General features: G+C 45.1%; 2 protein-coding genes across 2 annotated transcripts; one reads left to right on the top strand and one right to left on the bottom strand.

The window, feature by feature from the left end:
- Positions 1-601: 601 nt before the first annotated feature.
- Positions 602-9,791, top strand: PPIB (peptidylprolyl isomerase B). The gene is made up of 5 exons (XM_020983808.2): positions 602-852; positions 2,107-2,220; positions 2,638-2,731; positions 8,598-8,782; positions 9,451-9,791. The coding sequence occupies exons 1-5, from the start codon at positions 718-720 to the stop codon at positions 9,571-9,573; spliced, it is 651 nt and encodes a 216-aa protein (XP_020839467.1). The 5' UTR covers positions 602-717; the 3' UTR covers positions 9,574-9,791.
- Positions 9,545-14,692, bottom strand: SNX22 (sorting nexin 22). Its single transcript, XM_020983822.2, has 6 exons — positions 14,515-14,692; positions 13,613-13,696; positions 13,049-13,153; positions 12,467-12,561; positions 11,223-11,290; positions 9,545-10,638 (listed from the first exon to the last, which is right to left on the bottom strand). Exons 1-6 carry the CDS (start codon positions 14,587-14,589, stop codon positions 10,514-10,516), a joined length of 552 nt encoding a protein of 183 aa, XP_020839481.1. The 5' UTR covers positions 14,590-14,692; the 3' UTR covers positions 9,545-10,513.
- Between the last annotated feature and the right edge of the window lie 2,482 nt (positions 14,693-17,174).

The raw sequence follows: 17,174 nt of genomic DNA, 5'->3' as shown, positions 1-17,174 counted from the left end.
CTGGGGAATGGGGATGAAGACCACTGCCTGTCTTTAAATTAGACAAATGAACCCAAACGACCAATCGTCCAACATAAGCCTTCTAAGGACGTCATCTGTGTTTGAGGGAAAAGCCAGCAAGCCTAATTGCATAGGGCTTATTGGTAGTTTGGTAGCAATCCGAGGTTGGTGACAGAGGGGGTTGCTGCTTTGCATATGCAACGTGATAAATGCTTCCATCCGATCCCCCGGTAGTGTGCACGCCCAAGCCAGCAGCCTAGGGTGACTCTGGTCGCCTATGCAAGGAGGGAGGGTTCCATGCCCGCCTAGGAGTCTCCCTTTGTGCTGAGGCGTCGTCCAATCACAGTGTCTCTTTATCTCCTCTCGTCCCTCCCTGCCCAGTTATTTTTCCGATTGGTGAGTATCAGTAGAGAGCTGTCAGGGTTGGCCAGCCGGGGAGCCCAATGAACTAGTGAGAACGTGGCAGCCACCTAAGAGACCGCGTCCGCTCCGGTGCGGGCTCCGAGAGCTTTGGCTCCGCCTCTCGGAGGGATTCTCTATCTGACGCCGGCAGACGGGGGGGGATCCTGTGTCTGTGGTCCTCGAAGCCCGGGAGTGAAAACCTCTGCTCCCCCATTTCCCCTGTATTGTGGTGGCGGCCGGAGGAGGGGTGGGCACCCCGCCCCGCCCGCTTCCTGCCTCCGCGTTCCCCAGGCCGCGGCCGCGCCCGCAGGTTTGATGCTGCGTCTGACGGAGCGGAACATGAAGCTGCTCGTCGTGGCCGCCTTCGTCTTGGGCTCGGTGCTTTTTTTGCTCTTGCCGGGATTCTCCGCGGCCGACGAGAAAAAGAAGGGACCCAAAGTCACCGCCAAGGTCTGAGCCAGGCGGGGAGGCCGCGCTCCCTCATCCGGCCTCTGGAGTCCCTCCTGCCCGAGAGCGGGCGGACGGAGGCCGGGGCCCTTGTGGTGGATTCCCTCCTTCGGAGCGGGGATGGGCGGCGGGCGGCGGGCGGTGGGCGGCGGCGGCGGCGGGGGGGGTGGGAGGCTCCTTGGGGGAGGCCTAGGGAGGGAGGAGCCCCCAGGTCATGTGCGGGCTGAAGCATCCCAGGGAAACACGGACCCCGAGCTCGGGTTTTCGGAGGCCAGTTTGAGAGTAGATCCGCCTCCCCAGAGGCCCCCGGCGTGTTTGCACCCAGCCCACTAATCGTGGGGTCCCTGCCACCAGGGACGAGCAGCAACCCTCTGTACCCGTGCAAATGGCCGAACCAGGCCCCAGTCTCAGACTGAAATAGGACCAGTTTATGACATTGACCTTGCTCGTTCTCAGTGCTTCGAGAAAATGACTTAATTAATTTGGGATGATTTTTCCCCCTTCCCTGTCCCACAATTACTAACTTGCCTTTTTATTCGTAACTCCCAAGCTAGCAGATGATAGTAGACATCTTAAATTCAGAAGTTATATATAAGCACGGTTTGAAAGTGCTTTTGAGCTCTTAGGGGGCTTGTGGTTGCCTTTCCCTTCCTTACTGTAGAGCAATGGTTCCCAAACTTTTTCGGTCTCAGGACTCATTTTATACCCTCAGAAATCATTGAAGACCCCCAAAAAGCTGGTTTTTTTAAAATGTGAGTTATATATATCGGTGTTTACTATATTCAAAATTAAGATTGGTAAAATTTTAAGATATTTAAAATGACAATCCATCTATCACATGTTAACATAAATAATGTTTTATTTGCATCTGCATTGTTTATTGTAATATGTTGTTTGGGTTGAAATATATGAAGAAAATCTGGCCTCACATAGATACAGAGTTGGAAAAAGGAGTATTTTAATAGGAAATAAGGCCTTAGTATTGTTTTGAAAATAGTTTTAAGCTTGAAGAACCCCTAAAAGGGTCTCAGAAATTCCCTTTGGTCCTTCAATCATAATTTGAGAACCACTGCTGAAGAGTAACTTGGCCCTGACCTAGTGAGGCAAATAAGAGTCAAGACATTACTCTCATTCACTTATATTTGTAACCAGTGGGCACACCTTCAGTTCCCTACCAAGAACTTTGCCTCAAAGCTCAAGGAAAGAATAAAAGGGGCGAAAAGGCTAATAATGCTTATAATAATCTGTCTGTTTCAGGTATATTTTGATCTACGAATTGGTGATGAAGATGTAGGCCGAGTTGTCATCGGTCTCTTTGGGAAGACAACTCCAAAGACAGTGGACAATTTTGTGGCTTTGGCCACAGGAGAGGTAAGTGGCTGGGACTTGATCCCAGGAGAGTGATGGGCCCAAGGTTTTTAAGCTGCAAGGAAGCTAGTGCCACCTCTTTGAAGGGGGGGACATTCTAACTTATTTGCCATATTTGTTTATTGTTTATTTGCCTCCCTGGCTCTCATCATAACAAGAGAATATGATGTAAAATGAGGGACTCTTAAGTTCCTCAGCAATGCCCAGAAATAAAATTGGTCTTTCTGAGCAGTGCCAGTAGAGAAGAGTCTACCCTGGACCCTTCATAGATTGGCCTGGCAGCACTAAGCCTGCTTGCTCCTCAGCACAGCATCTAGCAACATGGGGCTGGGATTGCCTGCAAGGGGCTTCTCTACATCTGCTATGCTTGTGGACTTATTGTCTCTTGCAGATCCCTTACTTTACATCCTTTTTTTCCAGAAAGGATTTGGCTTCAAGGGCAGCAAATTTCATCGTGTGATCAAGGACTTCATGATTCAAGGTGGAGACTTCACCCGGGGTGATGGCACAGGAGGTAATATCGAACCTGAACTTTGGGTTTGGCTTCTCTGAGAAAAGAGATTGTTGCTGCTGCTCACTGTGGGAGTATTGGGCAAGATTTTGTAAAAGAGGTTATATATCTTTTTTCCCCAGTTCCCGATAGATATACACTTGCCTCCACTGGGGCCAGCCATGCTTTTTTTATCCTACAGGAATCCAGCAGGGATAGGGGAAAATGGCATAAGACTATCTCTCACAGTCAGCAGAAATGCTAATCTAGGCCTTATAGCAGCTTGCTAATTAGCTGCTTCCAGCATAGCAGATGAGTTCGATGTCTGAGTATTTCATGGAGAATCCTAGATGAATGTAGTAAATCATAAGCAGGCTTGTTTAAAAGGGGTGGGGGTTATTATTGGGGAATAGCATCAGAATTCCTGTAGAGCTAACTGAGAAGAGTATGTGACAAAGAATAGCGTTTAAGACATTCACATAGGGCGCCCCAGAATTGACACATTAGAATTATACCTCATCTTGTTATGACTGGGGGACATTTATGTATATTATAATCTCGTAGCCTAATCTTTAAAACTTAACTGTTTCCCAAGCTTTTTTAATCCCTGATGCATTTGAAAAAATTCTGTGTCTCCAAAAAGATATTTTGCATGCAATTTAAGATCTCTCTCTCTTCCCTCTCAACCACCTCTCACCCCAGAAAAAATAATCAAATTTATTGAGCATCTCCTACGGACAGTGCATGTGCTAGGCTCTCTTAGACCTTTAAAATAGTACTTATCTGAAGGAGCTTACAATCTAATTGGGAAACGACATACCACATGAAAAATTAATTTAGCTATTTTAGTAGTTGCAGAAATTATTAGATGAGCTGTGAGTATGAGATTGACAAATTATTTTTATTCACAGTAGGTATGGGGAAAGACAGTGGTGCTTAGAGAAGAAATGGGCCTTGAGTCTAGTTGAGGGGAGGGAAGATGAGGAGGGGCCCTTCATGGTGTAAACCAAAAATACAGAAGCAGTAAAAACAGTGATTGGGAGGTGAGACCAATTTGGCTAGATGGAAGGATTCATGTAATTGGAGATAAGCATCAGCAGGTATTAAGAGTCTACTATGTGCCAGGTACTGTATTTGGCATTGGGGATACAAAGACAAAAATCAAATTGCAAGCAGCTTTCATTCTGTGGGGGTGGGGTGACAAACACGTACATATACATAACAAACAACACCTCTGGGCAAGGGATGGTGAGTAGCAACTAGGAACATAGTTGAGTCATAATGCTTGTGGAGGGGAGTAGCATATGTGATTGGAAGGGTAGGAAGGGGCTGGTTTATGAAGAATCTTGAGTGTCAGAAAAGTCAGTGTTTGATTCTGAAAATAGCCTCTGGAGTTTGAGCAAGGGGATAACATGGTAAGATTTGTACTTTTGGAAAATCACTTTCATGTGATTTCTGTGTAGATGATGGAGTGGAGAGAGACTGGGTGAGAGGCTGTTGCAGTAATCAAGGCAAAAAGTGATGAGAGCTTGGACTTGGGTAGTGACTGACTTCAAGTAGAAAGGCATGGATCCAGGAGATGATGTCGAGATACAAAAGACAAAATTTGCAACTGATTGATAGGTGGTGTGGGTGAAAAGATGGCATGGAGGTTGTAATTTAGGTGTTAGAACAGGGGTGGTGCCCTTGAGAGGTAGCCAGAAGAGGTACCCTTGATCTGATTGCAGAGCTTATTAGATTGGATTGTTTTTCAATGAACAGTTGAAGAATCGTCAGTGTTTTAATCGTATAATGATCATAATCAAAGTTGTGTCTTAGGATGATTGGTGGTGTATGGATAAAACTGGAAGTAATAAGAGACTAGAGTTTTGGAAACTAATTAAGGAAGCATCTGTACTACTCCAGGTATAAAAGTAATGATTGGTTTGAAATTGCATGGTAGCATTGGGAATGAAAAAGGGAAAAATAGATTTCAAAAGCATTGCAGAAGAATAATTGACAAATATTTGTGAACATCTAGATTAAATGTCACTTTTGACACCTAACAGATGTTAAGTCATAGTTAAGTCACCTAATCTCTTACTCAGCTTCCTCATCTGTGAAATAAAGATATATTATCCTCCTCACAATATTATTTTGAAGCTTGAATGAAAATGTTGAAAGGATCTGGATTATTATTACTGTATTTTACCACATAATTGTTGCTACCATATAATCATTGCACCCTGTTTTTTCAGTCCAAAAATTGTTTTATAACCTTTCATCACATAATCACTGTGTGGTACAATTCTGTTCATCATGTCACTTAAAAGGTAAACAGAGTACCAATGTATTCACCAGTGGCATATGGATAGGCATTTATTTCTCACACATTGCAAACTTCGAGCCTAGAATTCTCAGTGCATGAGCATTGTCAGTGTTCAATTTTAGTGTGTATTCATGAATATTCCATGCATCCTAATCTTGCATCAAAGACAATTTAGTAACAAATGCTTTTTAAGTAATACCAGAACAATTAAAAAAAAAAACTTCACATAATGGTCGCACCCTACTTTTTGCAAAAAAAATAATTGGCATAAAATCTGCAACAATTATGTGGTAAAATATGGTATTTTATAAGGTCAAGAGAGAAGATAGAAACAAAGATAAGTTTTGAGACCGGGTAAATGGTGATAACCAGGAAGAGAAATTGGAAAGTTACAAGTGGCTACAGTTTGTAAAGTTTGGAACATACTGAGTGTAGAACCTCCAGATGTTCACCAGGCAGTTTAAAATGCAAAATGGGAGCTTGAAAGGTCAAGAATGAAGATACTGTCTTGGGAAGAGGATATCAAAAGCCTTTAAAACAGTTATTTAGCACCACAGTGCTTCCTGCCTGGCATTTTGCTAACATGTGAGATGAAGATGGACAATATTTCTGTCTTCATGAAGCACATAACATGGCATAGGAATACACCAACTCCAGTACACAATGGCACATGGCAAGGGTATGAGAAGTACAGACCAGCTACTGTGGGGAAGGGAAACCTAGGAGAAGGGAGCGTTTTGAATTGGAGCTCAGTGGCAGGGTAAAATTTTAACTGGCAGGTGAGGGGCTGGGATTGGCATGAGGGAGGAAGAAACATTCTAGGGTAGGGAACAAAGGCAGAGAGAGGAAAGGCCTTCTCCAGTCAATTCAGCTAGTTTGACTGCAGCAAAGTACACATGGAGTAGAGCCTGAGACAGTATGGATAAAAAAGTTTGTGTAGCACCTTGTATGGCAGAACAAGAAGTCTGAACTTATACTGGGGAAGAAGGAGCTTCTGGAGCTGAAGAGAGAGCAGGTATGTGCAGCAAGATAACATGATAGCTTTGTGTGACGGCTCGATTAGAGGAGAGACTGCCCATTTCCTTTGTTCAAATAAGTGGTGATGTGGGCTTTAGGGGATGGATTCCATAAAAATTACAGAGAAAACACTGAACCTGACAATTTATTTCGACCACCCAAATCCAACGATAAGACCAAGGTTTTCAACATAGGGTGTTGCATGAAGTGGCAGAAAATAAGGAAGTGAGAAGAAGCAGGTGACAGAAGATGGATCTATTTATTTTGTGACATATTGAATTTGTTATGTCTATATGACACTAAGAAGGAAGATCAGATTTGAAGATAAGTAATAACTGGGGGAATCATCTGCCAAGAATGGATGATAGTTGAAGCTGTGCGAATAAATAATATCTTCACAAAAGAGGAGGGCCAGTGAGAAAGACCAAGGGTGGTATTTGGTCATCCAAGCCTAGAAGATTATAAAAGTGGGAGACAGGGTGAGATTAATAATTTTTAAAGTGAGAGAGGTATAAGGGACTAGAGAAAACATCTTAGACCAGCCCCTTCATTTTTTAGGTAAGGAAACTTGAGGCTTTGATCAGTTAAGTGACTTAATCAAGGATCACACAAACAATGAATGGTGATTCCGAACATTTTTTTCCAAAATTTTTTTAACATTTTTATTTAAAGTTCTGAGTTGTAAATTCTATCCCTCCCTTCCCCCCTCCAAGACAGTAAACAATCAGATATAGTTTATACATGTGCAGTTATATAAAACATTTCCATATTAGTTATTTTGTTCAGGAAGACTTGAATTTTTAAAAATGAAAGTGAAAAATAGCATCCTTCAGTCTGTATTCAGTCAATATCAGCTCTTTCTCTGGAGGCAGATGGTATGCTTCAGCATTAGTCCTTTGAGATTTTCTTGGATCATTGTATTGCTGAGAATAGCTAAGTCATTCATGGTTCTTCATCAAACAATATTGCTGTTACTGTGTACTGTACAATGTTCTCCTGGTTCTGTTCACTTCACTTTGCATCACTTCCAATTCTAGACTTTGAACCCACATCCTCTGGTTCCAAATCCTCTTCACAACCAGGGATTGAGGAGTGTATGGATGTATGATTAAACAAATAGAAGCATTAGATATAGACTGCTTTCTTTCAAGAAGTTATGGATTTTTAAAAGTTATTAGACTTTTTTTAAATATCAGTCATTTTCCAATATTCTCCCTTTCCTGCACCAGTATGTTCCGTTATAACAAAGAAAAATCAACCATAATCAACCAACAAAGTAACTGTATCTCTTAGTGTAGGTGACAGTATCCATAGCAATCTGTTACCACCACCCCTTCTGCCTTTCCGCAGAGCAAAGAGATGTTTCTTGATCTGCCTATTAGAATGAGTACTGGGTACTGCTGTTCAGTTTCCATGTGTATTATTGTAGTCAAAGTAGTACCCTAATAGTTCAGCTTTCTTTGATCTGTATCAGTTATATCAGTTCATACAAGTCTTCCCATTTTTCTTTGAATTTCTCATTGTTTTATAGTGCAGTGATTTTTTTCATTACATTTTGTGCTATCATGTGTTTAGCCATTTTTCATTCAGCAGGAACCTTCTTAAAGCCTTCAATAAGGGAAAATTGGGGCAGCTAGGTGGTGCAGTGGATAGAACACTGGCCCTGAAGTCAGGAGGACCTGAGTTCAAATCCAGCCTCAGACCAAACACTTGACACTTACTAGCTGGGTGACCCTGGGCAAGTCACTTAACCCCGATTGCCAAAATAATAATAATAATAATAATAATGATAAGGGGAAATCGATGTAAGGAGTAGATAGGAATTAAAGGGAAAAGGGACAGTGCCAGAGTTAAAACCCACTAGGGAAAATGGAGCAATAGGCCAGGGTCACGAAGAAACGTTAGGCCCATTTATACAGCAGAACTCCTCGTTCAGTCCTCCTGGCTGTTCAATGCCAGGGTAATGGTGTAGGTAAGAAAACACATCTCTTCTCATTTCCCCCCTTCCCCTGTTTTAAATCTTAGTGTGAGATGTTTTGTTTGTTTTCCCTCTCCCTAACCTTCTAGCAGCTGAACTTAACAAAAACTTAGCAGTCTTGGTCATCTTTGCTTCCCAGCAGTCTTGGTCATCTTTGCTTCCCACCAAAGCCTTTCTCCACCTGCCTGCTCTTTGCACTGCTGTTGCTCTATACTGGAGTGTCAGGGAGGGCATGGTTTGCAGAAGTTCATCTCTTAAAGATTTCCTTGCTCCTAATTTCATTCCAAATCTTTTCTCCCATATATATGTCCTTTCTTCCTTTCATTCTCTCTTAAGCTTAATTAACAGCTTAACCCATATATTTACTGTACCTCTTATTATATTTCCATAAACATTTTGTCATTTATGTTTTTCAGTATTCAGTGAGATTTGATAATAGTTCCAGGGAAAGTAACTACTTTCTGTCCCAGTTCTTTCATATCAAGCTTGCTTTAGGTGTTCTACATATACAAAAGTGTCTCTGCCTCTTGTACCCAAGTTTCACATTTGCTTTTCCACTCTAACCCAGGCTGTGCTTTAATTTGTAGGAAAGAGCATCTATGGCGATCGCTTCCCTGATGAGAACTTTAAGCTGAAGCACTATGGTCCGGGCTGGGTGAGCATGGCCAATGCTGGCAAGGACACCAATGGCTCCCAGTTCTTCATCACCACTGTCAAAACGCCATGGCTGGATGGCAAACATGTGGTGTTTGGCAAAGTTCTAGAAGGAATGGTAGGTGGCGGGAGCTGGGCACAAGGGGCTCCATCTCCTCATTCGTTATCTTTGTGGACAAACCCAAACATGGCCATCCTTGGCCCTGCCTGGCTGGATGCTATGCTTCTATTACCATAAAGAGACTACAAGTGGGAGAAAGCAGAGTAAGACTGCCTAGGTGGAACTTAGGCCATCCTCCTGCACTGCTGGAGACATGTAGCCTTATAGCCCCTGAATTACTGTGTGAGCTGTCACTCTTGGTCGTGACTCAGATTGCTTATGTTAGCATATGCCTTGAACCCTTCTCCTTAACCTCAAACCCTGCAACCTTTGCCAGGCTCTAAGCCAACCTAGGGTATAGTATGGTGAAGAAAGAACAGATTCTTCCTCTTCTTACCAAAGTGCCTGCTTCCTCCTCTGCCTAGAAATATGGGATAATAAAGTGGTACATAGTAGGAATGTGCTGCACAAGTCACCAAAGCTTGGTAGCAGGATAATGGAAAGTTTTGGTTTAAAGCCACAACATCCATGTTCTTACTTGACCCTTTGGATAGAAGCTCAGCAGCGGCATTATTTCATTCTGTCTAGAGATCAGTTGTCTGGACTAGATCATACTGTATTTGATGACACTAACCCTGACTTCCCCTTCTTTCCCCTTCTCATTTTTTTCTTTTTTCATTTATCAGGACGTGGTACGAAAGGTGGAAAACACCAAGACAGATGGGCGGGACAAGCCCCTGAAGGATGTGACAATAGCTGACTGTGGCACAATTGAAGTGGACAAGCCTTTTGCCATTGCCAAGGAGTAGGGTCCCTTGGAGACCTGCTATATAGGCTGTGCAGGAAGCTCTCCCCTCTCTGGGGACTGAAGCCTAGTCTGGTCCCTGTTCCAGCCCTGGGCTCCTAGTACAGCCTGTGGTGCTGACATCTGACTGAGCTGACCCAGAATCCATCCTCACATTCCACAGCCCCTCAGCCCCAGTTTTGTAAAGAAACACATGCCAATAAAGAAGAAAACTTTTTTTTTTATAGAAAGCGAGTGGGCTGGGTTCATCCCTTGCCCTTAATAAGCATCTAATCTTAGCCCAACCTAGATCGCCTTCTCTCCCCCCTGAGGGAAGAGCAGGGCTTCTTTCCTATAGAACTAGGTACCTTCCTTTGCCCTTTCTCCCCTTCTCTTCTGCCCTTCGTTGGATGCCTGTGCAAGCAGAGCAGAGAGCTATTCCTGCCCTGGGCTAAACTAGACCTGGACCAGTGGCTGCTGGGCAAGAGGATACCTTCTAGTCCTCGCTCTTTCCCTTACACTGTCTAGCAACTTCACTTCCAAAGAGTGGAGCTTCTGCTTCACTGCTCAGCATCCAACCTCATTCTCACCTCCATCCTCTCACCCTGTATAATGCCTAAGCCCTTGCTTTTTTCTCACTGTGGTTCCTTTCAAAGCTCCAATATAAACAGCCCATTCTTTGTTTTCTTTGGGCTCATCCCTAAAAGAGACTCTCCTTTTATTCTGTGTTCTTCCAGTCTCGAGGGGGACAGGTGTTCGTGTCCCTCAGCATTTGCACATCAATTAGGGTTACAGTTGGAGAATTGAAGGTGGAACAGGGGCCTGCCAAACTTAATGTTAGTGCGAGTTGTGTCCTGTCAGAAGAGTTCAGCTTTGAGCTTGTGGTCTCCTTGGCCAAGGGTCAGGGTGCTGCAAGAAAGAGTGGTCTGGTTGACAGCACAGCTGGTGGGGATGATCTGTTCCCTTCAGGGCCCGGGCTGTAGTAAAGGTGGTGTGAGATAGGGGTCCTTCAGCTGGGCCATGGTGGGGCAACCACTGCAGCCATAGAAGCCCTGCAGCACACCGTTCACCACCATGTTGGGGATTGGCTCTAAAAGAGGGGGAAAAAAATCCAGGCTGAGTAGGAGGGAGCAAAGATGTTGGCTACTAATTCTGTAGTGTAAATGTGCTTACACTGCAATCCCATGTTGTCCTCTTGTCCTCTCACTATCCTTCCTGAGGAAAGCGTTTTTGTTAGCCCCAACTGAAAGGGTGAGAATCAGCTCCCAAGCAGGAGCCTACAGCAGTCTTACTCTGCTTTGAGCATCAGCCAGGCCAGATGTGGGGAGCTACAAAGGAACACCAAGTCAATCTTCTTAATCTATCCTTAATGATGATGCTCTTCACTCACTGGCTCTCAAGTTGGAACTGCTGACAGCCTCAGAAGAGGAGTCAGGCATGTGTGGTACCCCCAGGAGCCTTGGGGAGTGGAACCATGCCACCTGTGTGATGCATTCATTTAAAATGAGCCTGGTTCTAGGGACTGTGCTCACTGCTGCCACAGCTTTCTCTGGTTTAGGTCAGCTGTCAGGCCAAATGAGATGCAGGGATGTCCTCTGTTCCTGCTCGGTACCAGTACTGATCGTACAGGCTTCAGAATGACTACATCTTCACAGCTCTTGACGTTTTACTTACCTAGAGGAGGGCTTTGAACGTATGGATCCCTGTGGAAGTTCAGGACTGGTCTGTGGGATAGCTGAGCACTACAGAGAAAAGAGGTTGGTCAGATCTAACTACTCCACAAAGCCCCATTTGTGCTTGGGATTTAGGATGCCTTGAACAGGAGAGCTGGCCACCAAGAACATATGTGCAGTTGGAATAGGACCCTAGGAATCAAGGACACCAAACAAGATGCTAGGGACTTTGCATTCTTATACAGTTGCTCCAGAGAATTTATGGGAGAGTATAAAAAATTGCATAATACCAAGTATGGTATGGGGGGAAATTGTTGGCTGTAGAGGCCTCAGCTCTGTCACCTTTGTGACTGAGCAAATCACTTCTTTTTGGGTCTTGATGACCTAAGGAAGATTCCTTCAAGCTTTAAGTCTGATGCTTACGACAGGCAAGGTACCATCAGAGGGAATACCCACACTGATTGAAGCATGTAACCACAAGGGGGCAGCAGGTCCCTCAGTGAGACCGGAGTCCCTGGGCAGAGAAGCAGATCAAGGGCTAAGAGGACTCAGCTGAGCTTTCTAACTTGAATGCTGTTGCTGGGTATGAACTCACCCAGTAAACTGAAAGGAAGAAGAGGCCCATGAATGAGTGCTGCCAGCCCCTCTGAGTAGCACCTGAACCAGGAAAAGCCCCAGCAGCTCTCCGGGGAGAGGAGTCTGAGGATGGGGATAGAGACAACCAGGACAGCCTATGGCCTCTAGGGACCCCTGCTTCTAATTAAAACCAACTTATTTACTAGTTCAGCTGCTGGCGAGCTTAAGAGTGAATGGGAGGGAGGCAGCTAGGTGGTGCAGTGGATAGAACAGTGGCCCTGGATTCAGGAGGACCTGAGTTCAAATCCAGTCTCAGATACATAACACTAGCTGTGTGACCCTGGGGCAAGTCATTTAACCCCACTGCCTTAAAAAAAAAAGTGAATGGGAGGAAATTTTAAGGCTAAGAGTCCACCTGGAAGAATACCAGTGCCAGGAGTAAGAATCAGTTATGTGACAGAAGGAATATTATTTGATCAATGTTAAGAGGAGGGAGGGCAACAAAAACCACAGAAAAAGCCAGGCACAGATTTGGGCAGGTCCCCGAAGGCCAGCTTTTACCTGCCTTCTTAGGCCCCAGATCTCCACTGATGTCGTTAAGGTACTAGCTGAAGACATACCAGAGGACCCTTCTCAATTCCCACCCTTAAGCTTCCAGTATCCACTCACTCCATACTGCTGGCCTTAGGGTCTGAAGGGAAATGTCGAAGTTTCAGGAATTCCAGCACCTCCTTTGGGACTTCTTGATTGAGATACAGGACACCCTGGGAAGCACAGTCAACAGACACTTGTTAAATACTTACTGTGTACAGGATACTGTGCTAATGCATTGGAGCTAAGAAGACAATCCCTGCCCTCAAGGAACTTACATTCTAATGAGAAAGACCTAACTATATACATAATATGTTTTTAAAAAGAAAAAAACACAAAGTTATGTGAGGGCATCTGTAACTGAGGTGATGGTGTCAGAAAAACCTTTAGAAGAAGGAGGTACTTCTTTAGAAGAAGTGAGTCATGAAGGAAATCTGGAATCCCAAGAGAGGTGAGGAAGGAGTGGATTCCAGGTAAGGCTCAGACAGGAAGGACAGCCAAGTATACACAGGCACACATGCAATGCTGTGTTACTGACAGGCTACACATCGTCACAACTATGAGTACAACAGATATACATCCCTGTAGTGAAAGATACCTCACAAAAGATTTCCTATTGAGACCTGAAGTTAGTCTCTAGAAAAAAGAAGCCTTTCTCACCTGGATATATGCCTCTAATCCCTGTCTTCGCTGCTCCAGAACCTTAGGCCTCCAGTTAGGCACGCGTTTGGGGGGAAAGTCCGGCACTTTGCAAGACTTCTTAATCTGTCCAAAGCCATAAGAAACCTGCTTAGAGCTCCCAATTCTGCCAAGAACTGGGGCCCCTAGTTCCAACTCCTGTTCCCTTACTTTAACCGCAACCTCTCCAATACTTTGCCTCTTCTGGATAGGTTCCAAAGGGGAGTGGTAAATTCAGACTAAACCTTAGCCGAGTACACGGAAAGTCAGGTACAGAATAATCTAAAAAACCAGATTTTTTCATAGATTCCAGTACACCTTGATTTGCCATCACACAGGTATTCTCCCATTGTTCTCCCCCATCCCCCTTCCCCTTTCCACCCTGTGAGGGACCAGTGATTTGAAGGAAAGATGGAACTCAGATGTGTAACTTGGGCTACCAGCCCTGGGGAGGGCTGGCTTTTGCCCTAGGTAGAATAGAAATAGGTATCCCATGTTACTCAGCTCTCTCCATATCCCAGGGAACAGGCACTACCTACTTCTCACCTGTTTGTGCAGGGCATGGAATTCGCTATAGCGCCGATGAATTGTGTGCCTTCTCCCGTTGTAGAGGACCTCCACCCTGAACACCTAAAGGGAGGGGTAAACGGTAGGGAATGAGAACAAGTGAGCCACCCAAGTCCTGGCCAATTCAGGGCAAAAGTAAGCCTGTAAAGGAATGGCCAGGTAGAACTAGAGGGTCTCCACTGCTTCTCTCTTCTCTTCCTACCCCTGAGCAGCCAAAAGAAGAACCGATTCCAACCCTCTCCTAGAAGCCAATTTGAGCAGCTGAGCATCGCCCCGCACAAAGGCCCTTTCAGAACTGCCCCGGCTCTAGGGGATCTCCGAGGATACTAATACAGGACTGCTCACCTCTTCTTCCTCTCCCCCTCCTAGTAATCTAGGTCGAGGGGGCTGGGGGGGGTAGTGGTGAAGGAGTCAGATGCAATCCCCTCTGACCTCCAGGGCAAAGTTCACCAATTACAAGGTTAGAAGACTAACACAACCCCAACCCCCATCCCCCCCACCCACCCCCCGCCATTTCCCTAGTTCGCTGAGATGTAGCTAAATGCTGCTAACCTCGCTAGGGGAGGTGGGCGGGGAAAATCTCTACCTTTTGACCCCCAACCCCTGCCTCTTAATTAACATCCAGAAGAAAGATGGGAGGGGGATAAAGTCCCCAGACTTGCCTGGCAGAGGGAGAGAAACTCGACATGAAACGAGCTCGAGAGCCTCCCCACAGCTCCCGCCCAAGTCTCCCTTTCCCGTTACAGCCAATGCCCCCGCCCAGGGTTTCCTTCCGTCCCAGTATAACGAACGCTGTCGGTCTTATGCCTGACGCTTTGAAATCCCCCATCGAGGAACTCTAGGACCCGTTTTCCAGGGGGAGCACCCATCCGAACACTCACCATGTGTCCTTTCTCCAGGCTCCTCTCGGGCTCCGCTGCCTCCGGCCCCACGGAAGGAATGTGTACTTGTAGCATCCCTAACCCAAACCCGCCTTTAGCCCCGGTGCTCGGAGACTGCAGGAGCTCAGACTCCGGCTCAGGACCGACCAACGCTCGCTCCAGGGCTAGACTCAGAGATGGCCCCGCCCCGCCAGGTTCCGCCCCCACCTGGGCCCCTCCCCCTCCCCTCTCCCCGGCCCAGAGGTTCCCTTCTCTTGGCTAGAAGAAAGTGGGGCCAGCCAGCGGAAAGCTACCTAGGGCTGGAGTCTGCCTTGGGGGTGCCCAACCCTCAGCTCCAGAGAAGCTTAGGGGCATAGAGAATCGTACTCATGGGTTCCAGTCTTTTCGGTTGGATACTAGCCCAGCTGCCTAAGAGGACGCCGGGAGCGCAGATAGGCATGCCTGCCCTCTCCGAGCTTACGTTCTAACGAAGCGCCCAAACTAGAAGGAATGACTAGGGTCGGGCAATCCGAGTATGCCGAAGTTTAGAGGAGGCTGACCACACTTAACACTCCCCCCGTACTGAAAGAAATAATGCAGTATGATACAAGGAAGGGCCAGAGGCTCCAAAATCAGAGGATCTACATTCAAATCCTCGGTAAGTTATTCATTGTGACCTTTGGCCACATTTAATTAATCACTTAACTACTTGCGCCTCAAAATGAGGACCTTCCTACCCAACCAAAATCTTTGTGCAGATCTCAAGATTCCATGAATTGAGATCAACACCTAGGTAACAAGAATTATTAGTGGAAATAGGAAGCTCCGGCGTGTCAAGTGGTTCCCGACACGACTTGTACCCCCAGTGCCTTTTGAGGATTAGTGCCCTAGGGTCATTAGCTGCCCCGCCCCAATTTGTCTTAAAAGTTTATTTGAAGATATTTTTTAGTGATGCTTATTCCAGGCAGGAAAAATACTAGTTGTGGTTCTATCTCCGTTCCTGGAGAATCTTTTGCTTTCCTCTTTTTCCCCTTGCTCTTAAAATAGATGTAGATATAGATATCCTTTGTTTTTACATAACCTTTTCTTTCCCATAGTATTCCTCCCTCCACCCCCAGAAAGACATCCTTTAGAATAAAGTTTAAAGAAAGGAGGAAAAGGGAAAATGTCCACAAAACTTAATGTGTTTTAAAAAATGGCTTTATTTGCAGAATCCCTAACCCCTGGGGGGGATGTCTTCTTATCTTCCTCCTTTGGGGCCAAGATTGGGCATTATAATTCTGTAACATTGAGGTTATGTTGTTTTGCTTTTGTTCCATTGATATTGTGGTAGTTGTTTGATATAGTGTTTTCCTGGATCTGCTTATTTCATTGTTTCAGTTGGTGTAAGTCTTTCAGTGTTTCTCTGTGTTCATCGTGCTCTTCATTGCTTTTTGACCCATATGTGATATTCCATTCCATTCATGGGCCACAACTTGTTCAGCCCTTCCCCAATTCACGGGCAGCTATTTTTGTTCCCCAGCTCTATGTTACCACAGAAGATGCTGCCACAAATATTTTGTCATCGACCTTCTTGGAGAATGTTTTTCAAACCCTACACCCCATCACCTCCATGACCTCTGCCTCTGTTTCCTAAAATCTGCCCCTGAAGAAGAGTGTTCAACATTCCAACTTTGCTGTGTGCAGGTTGTGAGAGGAAGGGATGGCTCACAGAAGCTGACTTGTTCTGGGATGAGGAGTAAAAGGTAGGGAAGGGGCTAGGATTATGTCTGGAAGGTTGCATTCCCCAGTAACTTGCCAAAGAGTGTCCTTTTTACCTCCACAGTATTTCTCAAATGTTTCCCCTTCTCTCTACTTAGAGAGCTACCATGCTGGTTCTGACCCTGTCCCCTCTCACCTGTACTATTGCAACAGCTTCCTAATTAGCCTCTCAGCCCCAGGTCTCTCCTATCTCCATCCATCCTCCACACAGCTGCCAAGGTGATTTTCCTAAATAAAACATCTGACCATGTCACTACCCTAATCAAACTGCTGTGGCTCTCTGTTACCTCTAGGAACAAATATAAACTCCTTTATTTGGCATTTAAAGCCTTCACAACCTATCTGCATGCTACCTTTTCAGCGTAGTACTGCCTTTTCTACATTCTGTGGTCCAACAAAACTGGCCTTCTTGCTCTTTCTCATACATGGCACCCCATCTCCCATCTCCAAGCCTTTTCCAATCAACTTTTCCCAAGGCCTAGAATCCACTCCCTACTTCTTGGACTCCCTTAATCCCTTCAAAACTCAGCTTGAGTGCTACCAATCCCCAGTTCCTCCTGAGTCCCCCAGCTCCTCAATCTCCAAATTGCCTTTCATTTATTTTGTATGTAGTGTGTGTATGTATATAATATGCATATTATACTTACATACACACACATATATATGTATATATGTTGTCCTTTCCAATTAAATGTAAGCTCCTTGAAAGCAGAGACTTTTTTATTTTGCTCTTTGAATCCCCAGTGCCTAGCACAGGCTTGACACTGAAGAATGCTTGTTAATTGGTTGATTGAGATTTTTTCAGCCTTTTGAGATCTATTTGAGATCTATTGTTATTGTTCAGTCATTTCAATCTTCCTTCTTACTTTTTTTTTTTTTTGGCTAGGCAATGGGGTTAAGTGTTGCCCAGGGTCACACAG

The sequence above is a fragment of the Phascolarctos cinereus genome, unplaced genomic scaffold (assembly GCF_003287225.1).
Source record: "Phascolarctos cinereus isolate Bilbo 61053 unplaced genomic scaffold, phaCin_HiC Scaffold_3;HRSCAF=262, whole genome shotgun sequence".
NCBI classification, from domain to species: Eukaryota; Metazoa; Chordata; class Mammalia; order Diprotodontia; family Phascolarctidae; genus Phascolarctos; species Phascolarctos cinereus.
Note: the sequence above shows the minus strand (reverse complement) of the source record. Positions and strands in the feature narration are given on the sequence as shown.

Excerpts from the sequence above, each read along its gene's own strand:
- PPIB (XM_020983808.2), top strand. The coding sequence starts at position 718 with ATGCTGCGTCTGACGGAGCGGAACATGAAGCTGCTCGTCGTGGCCGCC. Across the intron at positions 853-2,106 it reads GACCCAAAGTCACCGCCAAG|GTATATTTTGATCTACGAAT; the intron begins GTCTGAGCCAGG and ends TGTCTGTTTCAG. Across the intron at positions 2,732-8,597 it reads CCGGGGTGATGGCACAGGAG|GAAAGAGCATCTATGGCGAT; the intron begins GTAATATCGAAC and ends TTTAATTTGTAG.
- SNX22 (XM_020983822.2), bottom strand. The coding sequence starts at position 14,589 with ATGCTACAAGTACACATTCCTTCCGTGGGGCCGGAGGCAGCGGAGCCC. Across the intron at positions 13,697-14,514 it reads GCCTGGAGAAAGGACACATG|GTGTTCAGGGTGGAGGTCCT; the intron begins GTGAGTGTTCGG and ends CCCTCCCTTTAG. Across the intron at positions 13,154-13,612 it reads TCCATGCCCTGCACAAACAG|ATTAAGAAGTCTTGCAAAGT; the intron begins GTGAGAAGTAGG and ends GGCTTTGGACAG.